This window comes from Trichechus manatus, unplaced genomic scaffold, assembly GCF_000243295.1.
Source record: "Trichechus manatus latirostris isolate Lorelei unplaced genomic scaffold, TriManLat1.0 scaffold00110, whole genome shotgun sequence".
Classification (NCBI taxonomy): Eukaryota; Metazoa; Chordata; class Mammalia; order Sirenia; family Trichechidae; genus Trichechus; species Trichechus manatus.
Window position 1 is genome coordinate 7287082 of NW_004444046.1, and position 12614 is coordinate 7299695.

The following is a 12614-nucleotide window of genomic DNA, read 5'->3' on the forward strand; positions in this document are numbered from 1 at the left end:
CAAGGTAGAATGTAGAGCATTGTCTTTATAAGCTGTGTCATGCCAGTTGAGCTAGATGTTCCCCGAGACCATGGTCCCCACAGCCCTCCGCCCAGGAATTCAGTCCCTCAGGGAATTTGGTATGACACTATTTTAAAATTTCATCCAGCTGTTGTTTTGTGTTCTTTTCTGTCCTCATGAAGCGTCTTTCCATTTTGGGTATAGAGGAAAATGATTGTGTGCTTAGGATACACAACACTCATATGTACTAATCTGACTTCAGAAATAATCATTCTTATTTTTACCAGTTTCATATGCAGCATATATCTATAATTAAAATGCACACCTTTTATATCATAAAAAGCATATGGTAACGTGTGTACCTGTTCAGTGTATAGCCCTCTTTTGGTAGTGTTTACATTTATGGGGTGGAATTTGCCTGGTATGTAGCGGTCTAATGATTCACGGTACTAAGAGATGATTCTCTCCGGTGTTTCTCCTGCAGTGTTCTGAAAGTCTGCCCGTTCGCACACTAAGCATTGCACCAGGTCAGTGTCGACCACCGAGGGTTTTGGGTAGACCCAAGCACAAAGAAGTCCACTTAGAGTGGGGTGAGTGAACAAATCTTCACGTGAACATCGACAATTTGAGTTTGAGTTTAAGACTTTTACTCGTTGGTAATTAAATTTCAAATCTTCATTCTGAAAACCTTTTTTTTCCCCCTTATTGAATATATCCATAGTCTTCTTAATGTATGTTGGCATGGTTTTGTATTTTCCCCCTTGGCTGTCTGTCATCCTCTTATTCCTGATGGTGCCAAACACACTGTTCATCCTCTACCCTTTGTAGGTTACTTTTCCAGAGGATGTTTCAGAGCAGCCAGTCTTTTTCAGGATTTTTTCAGCTTTATTCATAAAAGGAAAGTTGTGCTCAGTTTAGACATTAAACCTAGAAATGTTCCCTAGAGTGAGAGCTAATTCCTCCTCCTCTCTATGTATGTAACCCTGCTGCTTTGTCGTGTGTGGGTCCTGGTGTTTTTTTCAGTATTTACTGAAGCTATATTAGTATTCCCCGTTGTATCAGCAGTTGACATCATGTGAAATTGCAAGTATAAACCTATAGAACTGTAGGAGACTATTTTTCACACCATTTGTGTCTAAAGCATTATAAAATATTGTGCCAGTTTGGTATCCTACATCTTCATTTAACAAAACAGTATTAGTAGCCTTTGGCTTCAAGTTAAAGAGAAGATTTTCTTCCCTCTATTTTTTTCCCTTTACCTTGTATTAGCACGTAAGGAAATTTACATAATGCTCCTATTATTTTGCAGTTATTGTATTAACAAATGTACGGTAATTTTTAAAAACGTTCATGCTGTGTAGAAAGTATGGGCAACATCATTCAGAAACTTTCTCTTTTGTTTCACATTCTTCCTTTTTTTCATTTTTTGGAGAGGGGTTGCTTGTGTAAGAGAAGTACTGACGACAGACCACCTACATTTTGCAAAACTTGTGGAAACTCGTGTGGTTTGGTCACCTGGAAGCACAAAAATGTTCTGAAAAGAAAATAATTCTGCATTTCCAGATGTTCCTGCATCTGAAAGTGGCTGTGAGGTCTCAGAGTACAGTGTGGAGATGACGGAACCTGAGGATGTAGCTTCGGAGGTGTACCACGGGCCAGACCTGGAGTGCACCGTTGGGCACCTGCTTCCCGGAACTGTGTATCGTTTCCGGGTGAGGGCTCTGAATGATGGAGGGGTAAGTCTAAGACCTTACACCTTAGTCAGAATACAAGCTTCTTGGATTTTTACTCCCCTAAAATTCCTCAGCAGTATCTATCCAACCTTAACAGCCATTAAAGAAGTATATATAAAATCTTATTTCTGAATTGTGATTGCACGTAGACTCAGCACTGGAAAATTTCCATTTCTTTTGTCCTGATATCAATCTATCAAGATAGAGCTCAAAGTAAATGAGAACATCACCCTATAGATACATTTGGTAGTTTTTAGAATAATTTCCTATTCTCTGGTTGACTATACTCAAGGAAACTAGGACCACATAATATTTCTATACTTTGTATTTTTAATTAACAAGCAATGTCTTAATTCAGTTTTTAAAAATGGAGCAGGTAGAGGCTAGGTAGGCCAGCTTATCTGTGTTTTGTTTCAAGTGAAGATTGGGGAGCTCTCCAGCCCTTCTTCCCTCTGCTCCATTTTGAGTTGTCAAGGTGAGGTATCAGAGATTCAGAGTATATATATCTGTGTTATACCCAGAGTGGTGCTTTGTTTGTTTTTTAAAAAAGGAAAGCGATGTGGATTTGGGGAGATTCATAATGAAAACTAGGTGACCCAGAAACTGGAGCTTTTTGGTATGTTGGAGATGGGCAGACACATAAAAGAGGGTGGAATGGTGTGAGTAAAGCAGGTTGATGCTAACCCCCCCCCCCCCACCGCCCGAAGCTGCTAGTGATTTGTATACATGAGGTCCATGCAAATAAACAGATGTAATTAATTAATTATAAAATAAAATGAGAAAGCCCAACTGACAGTGACACCCAACTGGCTGTGACCTTTTCTAGTTTCTTGTAGTCGTTTTCAAGCCTCTCAAAGTGAAAATCGTGTGTCTTTAGTCAGTTCCATGCTAGCCACCACTGGCTGTAAAAATTTAACTCCTAATGATCTGAGATTTAAAGTAAGATCTAAATATCTTCTAATTGTTATTTAGGAAAAATTTCAGACACAGCACAGATATTTAAGTTAAAAGAGAAAACAAAACAATAAAAATATGTTGGTGAGAAAGTAAGAAAGCCTGTGCACCCAAACTTGTAATCATGTAAGTGAAAAAGGGATGGCTGGCTGTGATCACAGATGCTACAGAAACTTTATTTTACTCTTGTTTTTGCCCTTTTCCCCATCTGCATTTTAGGGCATCTCTGTCGTAACAGAGATAAATGTGTAGCTGGACTGGTTTGAGTTTTACTTTCTCTCTTTCACTGATTAGTCATAGAAAATATCTTCAACTTTGGTTTTTTCCTGTTACATTGAAAGTTAACCGAACAGTTGACTTGTAGTCATTCTCTAAGGCCTATTTCAGAAAGCTTTCACATACCCCTCAAGTATATTTGCAAGTTATGTTGGAAAATTGAGAAGTTATTATTTTAAATCTTTTTGTCCATTTTGAAAAGCAGAGTTCATTAGCCTGGAAATTATTTTATTTTACTCTGTAGAGTGTCACCTGTTCCATATTAAAATGGCTGGTTACAGCTCTCTCACAATGTACTAAGTCTCTAGTGATTGTTGACTCCGAGCAGCATGGTCACTGATGGTAATATGAAGGAAAGAGGAGTGCAGTATAAACCTTTAGTAATTGAAGTGGTGGGGACACACTGAGAAAGTGTTACAGGAACATTAGATTTCAAAACAAAAAATACCAGTAACTAGAAGAAATCCAGAATTTGATGATCAACTAACAATTCTCAGTAGATTTTTATGCATTAAAAATTAAACTGCAGCGTGCATCTGACTTAGTTTCATCGACATTCCCTGAGAAACGTGAAAGCACAGTGCAGTGGTCAGTCAAGAATCAGTATGTTTTTGTTTCTGATGTTGTTGTAAAGGAAAAATGGTTAATAAACCAACTTTCTAATCCCTTTGAATAAAAAAAATATGTAATAGGTTTTTAACACACAGAGAATGTATATAGGAGAAAACCGTATTTAATATACATTCACTTGAAAGTAAAAGCCATTAGGTAATATTTGGTAATAAATGCTTTGATGATCAGCTACTGGTGGCTCAGTGGTAGACTTTTCACCTTCCATGCGGAGACCCGTGTTTGATTCCCGGCCAGTGCACCTCATGCACAGCCAACACCCATCTGTCATTGGAGGCTTGCATGTTGCTGTCCTACTGAAGAGGTTTCAGTGGAGCTTCCAGGCTAAGACAGGCTAGGAAGAATGGCCTAGTGATCTATTTCCAGCTGATCGTGGGGATGACATGGGACTGGACAGTGTTTTATTCCATCATGTGTTGGGTCGCCATGAGTTGGAGGACAACTAGGCAGCAGCTAACAACAACTACCCTTGTTTGGTTATGAGCTCTTAGATGCAAACACATTCACAAAAACATACATACACGTACATACAAGATGTGTGTGTTTTCTTTTTCAGTATGGTCCCTATTCTGATGTATCAGAAATCACCACTGCTGCAGGACCACCTGGACAATGCAGAGCACCTTGTATTTCTTGTACGCCTGATGGCTGGGTCCTGGTGAGTTGGGAGGTAAGTCAGGCACATATTCTACATAAGTTTCTGTGCCTTCTACTTCACCCTAAATGCAAGCTATGATGAACCTACAAAGCCAAAATGAGCATGTAGGTGATTTTTTTTTCCCTCTATACGCCGTAATTTCCCTTGGCACTTTCTTGTATCATTTTGAGTTTTGAACATTTTACCACTGGTCATAATTGGAAGGAAATTGAGTGTCCCTTCATGCTTTTTGTATGTTTTTGAAATATCCTGGGGCATCTTGCTGTCTTCCCTTTCAAATTAGTGGAACACAAACATAGTAGGATTTTCTTGTAGCTGAAATTAATCTACTACTTAAATGTCTGTTTTCCAGAGTCCTGAAAGTTCCGGTGCCGACATCTCAGAGTACAGATTGGAATGGGGAGAAGATGAAGACTCCTTAGAACTCGTTTATCATGGAACAGAAACCTGCTTTGAAATAAGAGATCTGTTGCCTGCTGCACAGTATTGCTGTAGACTACAGGTAGGTTGACATTACTGCAGACATTACTCACAAACACTGGTGTTCCATGAAAGCCACTTTGGCAAACTTACTCAGAGGCTCATAATAGAAGCTATTAGGAGGGATTGGTAGGTTTTAGGAGGGAAAAAGGCGTCCCTTTAAATTAAGACAAGTTTAGTTGTTTTGCTGTTTTCTAATTAATCTCTATTTGTCTGGGAGGTCCTAAAATTTAAGAACAAAACCAGATTCTTTTCCATTCTACTTCCCGCTGCCCTTGCATCTTGCTTGTAAAGTCACTGAATAAAGTGGCCGAGTCCAAGGGAAAGGCGAGCACAGCTCCGTAGGGAAGATGCCTTCTCTTTGAATTCCCCTGAGATGCACATTTCAATGAGGAAGCTACTTAGAATTGGCAAAGGACAGAAAATTCATGTGCCGGCTGGCTAAATGGAGCCAAAAACAAACTGATTGAGACTGGCCTGTATTAGATTACAGGACCCTGCCTCACACCTCAGTGACCGTTACCAAGGCTGATTATCTATAAACTTCCACAGCGGAGCCCAAACAGAATAAGGTCAAGAACAAAGTTACAGGCTCGTAGCCTACCCTCTAAGATGACAGTAATCTTGGGCTTATTTTTAATTCATTTTCTTGACTTGGATAAATGATTTTTCTCCTTTGCCTAGTTTTATTATCTTGATGAGAAAATAAGGATCTTTGTCCATTTACTTCCATGTGTTCAGTGACATTTCTTGAGCACTACTTTGTGCCAGCATCAAAGGATGATCACGATGATCAGGATCAGGATACAAAGATTAATCAGATGTGGTGCTTGATCTTGAAGAGTTCTGTCTTCACACACATTTACATTTTACTAAATAAAGAAGCCAAGATGCTAGATTTAGGTTTCCGCCTGATTGAAGCAATGTATTAAATTGCTCATTCCAAGTACAACACCCCATTTCTCTGGCCTCTCTGGAGAAAATATTCCCTTCATAAGTTAATTTTCCAGGCAACTGAAGCTTGTCTGTTAAATTATGAAGACTGCTTTATCATAAACCATTTCTGATTGCTACTCTTTTGTTATACACCTTCCTTCCCTCCCTCTCGAAGGGAGTACATAGGACATAATTAACCCTTGGTCACTGAGTCAGGGTCACAGCACATTACCTGATCTTTACAATAGGGAAAAGGTAAAATCACGTGCCACACTGTTTGTGGGACAAGGCAGGATATAAATAAAGAACTATTTGCCACCACAGTAAGTAGCCTCGTGCCTCTCTGCTTTTTGCATTTTGAGTCTCTTTGAAATGTTCTTCTACTCTCTTCCTTTCACGGTTATGTTGTCATTTAGGATTGACTTCCCAAAGGTACATGTTAAAAGATAGACTGATAAGAAACAGAGCCCACATAGTACTCTTGCCTCCCTGTTTTTACAGTCCAGAGTAGAAAATATTTTCAAATCTGTATACTTAATTGTCATAAATGAGGCAGACCCAAAGAAGGAGACAATGTTTTTAAGACCGCCATTGTTCTTCTAAAGAAATATTGCCAAAAGGGACTCCTCAACTTACATTGGTTTCTTGCTATACATGGACCAAATATGAATTGTTTTCATTTGACATTATTACTGTAAAGTCAGGTTGAATCTAAATATGCCTTTGAATATTTGGCTCCTTAGAAGTTAAATTATTGTAATACCTGTACTGTGGTTTTATAAAAATTGAGTGAAGGTTTTTTTACTTGTTTTGCTCAGTATTTTTTCTGATTTTCCTTAGAAATATTTTAATTAAGAAATACTAAAGTAATTCTTGTCACATGAGGCATATTGTATATTTGTGTGTGTGTATGTATGTGTGTGTTTTAGTTGAAAGGTTACAGTGCAAATTAGTTTCTCATTGAAAAACATATACACGTATTATATTGTGACATTGGTTGCAATCCTTGCAATATGTCAGTGCCCTCCCCCTTTCCCTTTCCTCCCTGGGTTCTCCGTGTCCATTTGTCCAGTTTTCCTGCCCCTTCCTGCCTTCTCGTCTTTGCTTTTGGGCAGGTGTTGCCCATTTGGTCTCGTATACTTGATTGAACTAAGACGTGTGTTGTTGTTTGTTTATAGAAGCCATGTTGTATATTATAGATACATTATTATTTACTAAAACATGCTTTTGAACCAGTGGTTTAAATCAAGAAAGCATTTTCCATTGAACCAAGCTTGTAAAAGAAAGTGGAATCCTGGATAGGATTCTGAAACAAAAAGAACATTATTAGAAAAAGTGGTAGGATATATTTGCAACTTCTTTGTAAGTGTAAAATTAGTTCAAATTAAAAAGTTTTTTTTAAAAAGTAGAAAAAATGCTGGAGTAAAAACTGCAAAAGCTAGAACCTGTGTAAATCGGAAACCCGTCAGAGAAGGAGAGCTCACCTATTTTCCACTAAAACAAGCAATAGAAAAGTGGTAAGACCGCACTCTGTCAAAGGTGGAAAACTTGGGAGACCTGGAAAAACAAAGCAGTCCCTTCGAGCTCTGCTCTCACAGATTTCACTGTATTTTGCTTATGTTTCTCTCATTGGGAAGGAGGGAAGCAAAGTACCTACTGCTGACCTGACACTTTCCCAGAGTTCTACGTTAACCGCTTTAATCTTTACGATAATCCATGAATTAAATGTTACTATGCCTATTTTACAGCTGAGGAAACAGGCTCTGAGAGATTCACTGCCTAAGATCACACAGTTAGTAAATGATGGTATGAAGATCTGGGCTAAGCTCTGACTCCAAAAGCCATGTTCTTTTCCTCCTATTATACATGGTGATATAAAGCCTTAGGTAATATCAGCATTGGGCACCACTATATCATATGTTTCTGCCCCTGTGATAAATTTGTGACTAAAAAAAAAATCCCAAAACATATACTCTTAAAATAATGAGTGATGTCAAAATTTTACCAGAGTTGAGGTGTGGTCATGAAGCAGGACTAGATATGACCATGCAATACAATACAGCTTCAACCATGATTTTAATGCTGTTAGCCTGCTTTGAAATTAACAATACACAAGAATTGTAAGTTTTGTTTTAGACCTTTGATTTAAGAGCTCAAGCTACTTTCCTTTAGTTTTGTCATTTGTCCTCATAAGTTTTCCTATGAAGTAAATGAAAACTGAGTTCTAAGTAGATTCACTTTTGTCAGGAGGCTGCCAAATGTTTTTCTCTGTTGGTTAAATGTGTGTGTGTGTGTGTGTGTGTGTGTGTGTGTGTGTGTGTGACATTCATTGAACAAATACTCTGTATTAGGTTCTATTCTAGTTGTTTGGGATGCAACAGTGAGCCAAACTAGACAGACAACCTTGCCCTTATGGGACTTGAATTCTCATCAGGGGAACAAATAAAATGTATACTATGTTGATAATAAGTGCTGTAAAGAAAAATAAAGCAAAGAGGAAATAGGAAATGAGGAGAGTCATAGGCGTTTGGCAGAGGGAGTTGCAAGTTTAAATTTGGTGTCCATAGAGAGCTCACTGTAAAGGTTTCACTTGTGAGATGGCATGGAGGAGATGATTGAGCAAGCTATGCAGATGTCTGGGGAAAAAAGCTTTCTGGAAGAAGGAGCAGCAAGTGCAAAGTTACTGAGGTGGCAGCAAGCTTGGTGTACCTGCAGAGCAGCAACAAGACCAGTGTAGCTGGAGCAGAGTGAGTGAGGGGGAGAGTAGTTGGTGATGATAATGGGGTTTTTGGAAGTATGGTAGGAGTGAGCACATCAGATAGGGTCTTGTAGGATATTATAAAGGCTTTCAAGTTTATTCTGAATGAGATGAGACGACATTGAAGGGATCTGGACTGAAGATCTTGACGCATGTTTAATAGTATCACTTGGGTTGTTGTGAATATAGACTATGGGGCAAGGGTGAACACAGGTCCTAGTGAGGAGGTCATTGCAATAACCAGGTAAGAGAGAGTGTAGTTAGAATGTGCTCAGGGCCTGGATTAGGGGTATGAGAGTAAGAAATCTCCAAGGATGATGCAGGGTTATAACTTCAATGACTAGGAGGATGGGGAAGACTATGGGAGGTGCAGGGTTTTGGAAGGAGAATGGCAGAGAGATTAAAAGCTCAGTGTAAACATTTGAGTTTGAGATGCCTATTTGACATGCAAGTGGAGATACTCATGAGACAGTTGGATGCACTAGACTGGAGTTCAGGGCAGAGATTTGAGCTACATATATATATTTGAGAATGGGATATAGATGGCATTTGCCTCATGAGACAGGATGAGATCTTTAGGAATTTGAGTAGAAATATAAAGAGGTGTCCAAGGACTTAGCCTGGGGCCCCCAGTGTTAACAGATCAGAGTGATGAGTAACAGCCAGCAAAAGGTGATTGAGAAGAAGTAGCAGGTAAGGTAGGAGGAAACAAGAGTGTGGGGTCCTGGAGGACACGTCTAAAGTATTTGAAAAAGCAGAGTGATCAAGGTGTCAGGTATTGCTCTCAGGTAAAGACACATGGGCGCTGAGAATTGACTGAAGATATGTGTTTATCATTCACGTGGAAAATAGTAGGTATCTTTTCAAAAATTCCCATCACTGTTCCAGGGCAGCACGAGGCTTAAAAATCAAATGAACTGATTTCTTGTCCCAGCTTGGCCTCTAAATCTGGGGCCCACGTTATTTAATCTGTCTCTCAAGTTTCTTCTTCTGTAAAATGCATAAGATAACCTGCCGTTTTATATCTACCTCAGAGAGTTATTGTCAAGATTGCATCAGATAATAGATAAACTGAAATTGGCCGTGCAAACAAAGTGTTATTAGAAAATTATTTTTCGTAAGAAATGATGATGGCCGTGTTATTGTCTTTTGCTTTCCTAATGAAATGTGTTTGCCATTCTTTGGAAAGTGATCATTAGATTGCAGTGAACATTTTCTAGGGTTTATTTCTACCTTCATTTCTAGAGGTAAATTGTATATTACTTTAGATTTGTTCAGTAGCACCCAATATACAGACATTAGAACTTGCTAATGGTGTAATGTGGACTTTGTCTCTCTGTTGTTTTTAGGCTGTCAATCAAGCAGGAGCAGGGCCGTATAGTGAGCTTGTCCACTGTCAGACACCAGCATCTGCCCCCGACCCTGTCTCCACTCTCTGTGTCCTGGAGGAGGAGACCATCAGCGCCTATCCTGATTCGCCTTCTGTGTGCCTTTTACTGAACTGGGAAGAGCCGTGCAATAATGGGTCTGAAATCCTTGCTTACAACATTGATCTTGGAGACACTAGTATCACTGTGGGCAATACCACCACCCACGTTATAAAAGATCTCCTTCCTGAAACCACCTATAGGTGAGTGCAGTCTGTAGTAAGGGAAGTAGAAATGAAGCTGCTTTGACACATCAGCACTTAAGGCTACAAATCTTTCAGGTTCCGAAGGCTACACAGGTGAGATCTAGCCATTCTTAATCGCATTTAGAAGTACTGAATGCAAATATAGCTTAAAAACTTGTATTGCTTTATACTTGTGAGTCAATTACATATTTATACAATTCCTAATCCCTGAAGGACAATTAACGCCTGCGACTTTAAATCAGTTCCTCCTCTTGATAACCACTTGTTCTTTATCTTTTCACTGTGACTCATGTCACTCTGGACAGCCGCTGTACTCACCCATGCATTTGCCTAGCTTGAGGCAGGGCTCCGCCATTCCTCTGGTTCCCCAAAAGGAGACATAACTTACCGAGCATTCGTGTTATAGATTTTACCCAGAATTCCATGAGGGACCAGAGAAGAGAAGTTACATCACATACCACCCCACAAAACTCAGTTGACATCTGCATTTGTCACCTTTTTTCTTCCCCCAGAGTTCCTCCTGGGAGCTAGACATCTTGCCTTCTCTTCCCACACCCCTTGTTCTCCAACATGACTTCTCAACATTTTAAATTATTTAGCCCTGTCCCCAAGTTGCCATAACCCATTTAAAACAAAAAGGTTGCAATTAGCGGGACTACAGTTTTTAGAAGTGCAGAAACCACCTGTGGTTACACAAGGGTGCCCCATTGAAGCATCTCCCTTTGTCAAACTAAATGTTTTCTCAAGGAGGCATTGTAGAACATAGATTCAGATTCAGGTCACCAGCTGTGTATTTAGGTCAGTGATATAACCTCTCTGTATCTTAGTTTCTTCTGTAAAACGAAGGGACCAAGAGTGCGTACTTTATAAAGATGTTGTGAGGAGTAAATACACGCATGAATATTAAATGCGTACAGTAGAGCCAAAGAGTACATAGCAAGTGCACAATAAGCGTTAATTGTAATTTTCGTCATCAGCAAGATCATCATCCAACAAAACTGGTTTCTTCCTGGGATGGGACAGGGAGAGTAAAGGGCAGGGAGTTAAACTTGCTGCTAAAAAAAAGAGTTCATCGTTTCACATATTTTTTTCTGCAGTGTTTTCTAATTCTGTAGTCTGGCAGACTACTACCCTTTCTATCCTTAGAAGCTGAAGAAAGAAATCAGCTTTAATACACAAAAGTTCTCCTGCCGGATCATATTATTTCTCCCTCTCTTTTTCTATCTCACCAAATTTTTCTCTTATGAATAAGTCATGTAAATATATCTGTTTTGCTTTTTTAAAACAATGATAGCCTTTTGGTGGTGGTGTTCTCCTTGGATTCTTTTAAGAACTACTGGGCATAGTACTATACACTGTGGGGCTATGAAACAGTGATAAGATATAGTCCATGCCTTCAGAATACTCACAGATTCGAGGAACACTTAAATAGCAATCCAAGATAGTAGGTGATTAGGACACCACATGATGAAAATGATACTGTGTACAAAGTCCTGTCAGAGTTTTAGAGAGGAAGACCCCTGGTTCAGAGAGTCAAGGATGGTTAGAAGAAGTGGGACTTGAGCTAGAAGTTGAATAGAGGGGGATATGGCTCAAAGAGCTGAAGAGGCCACATAAGGGCCTGTTTCATTTTTAGCCAGTCCCAGAAAACCAATCTTTTTCACTTCTGTTTGGTAACCAAATATTGAGTGCCTGATGTGTCCAAAGCATTTTAATCATGTGCTGAGGAAATCCGGAGATGATTAAACCCAGGCCTTTTCCTCAGGGACTTTCCCCAGTGATAATGCTCTAAGAAAACCTGACCATGAGGTAAACCTCTGGGGGGAAGTGGCCAAGTGATGTCATCTCCCAGCTGTTTCTAAGAGACCAGGTGTCCAGAATATTGCCTGACATTGATCCGTCAGGCCAAAATACTATGAAAAAGCCACACTTGTTCAGGGACTTACTGGGAGGTTTTGGGTCCACTCTGATCCACACCCATGTCTACTTCAGAGTAGACTCAAATCCTCAAGTCAGTCCTCTAAACATTCAGGCCAGAAATTATGAAAGGGCTTTTTTGGGTGAGGTGTTGCTTCTTCCTGACTTTGTGCCCTACTTTAAACATGCCTTAAATTATTGTAAAACTTCGAGGTTTGTAGGATGTCGTTGGAGGTGTGCTGACCTTTGTTAATCAATATACGTCAGGTGACTTCTAAAAAGAAATCTGGGGCTCAAGGGCTCAAATGAACGGATGTTGGGAATCTTTGCTTAATGAGGAAATGCCTGTTACAGTTGAAATTTTCAAAAATATCTTCCACGTAAGTGTTTGATTTAAAAGCATGTTAGAAAGTACCTCGGAGTACATTATGTTATCAGAAGATGAAATGATTTAGTAGTGTAAAAACTATGGAAGAATGAGCTTAGATTTGGATAGTAAAACCTCAAACAACTATTTAAAAAGCACTTAATAGAAGTAATTCAATGTAGTGTTGATAGTCCAAGGCTAGTAGTATATTGGGAGCCCTGTTGGCACAGTGGTTAAGAGCTGTGGCTGCTAACCAGAAGGTTGGCAGTTCA

At 39.4% G+C, this 12614-nt stretch overlaps 1 protein-coding gene across 14 annotated transcripts in view; it reads left to right on the top strand.

Moving 5' to 3' along the window:
* The window catches only part of FNDC3B (fibronectin type III domain containing 3B), a 401489-nt gene that overhangs the window by 336263 nt on the left and 52612 nt on the right, over window positions 1–12614 (top strand). For all 14 annotated transcript variants that reach the window (XM_023737934.1, XM_023737942.1, XM_023737932.1 and 11 more), the window contains 5 exons: window positions 485–590; window positions 1564–1736; window positions 4150–4263; window positions 4604–4753; window positions 9775–10055. In XM_023737934.1, coding sequence (XP_023593702.1) covers window positions 485–590; window positions 1564–1736; window positions 4150–4263; window positions 4604–4753; window positions 9775–10055 — 824 coding nt within the window. The remainder of the gene's footprint in view (window positions 1–484; window positions 591–1563; window positions 1737–4149; window positions 4264–4603; window positions 4754–9774; window positions 10056–12614) is intronic.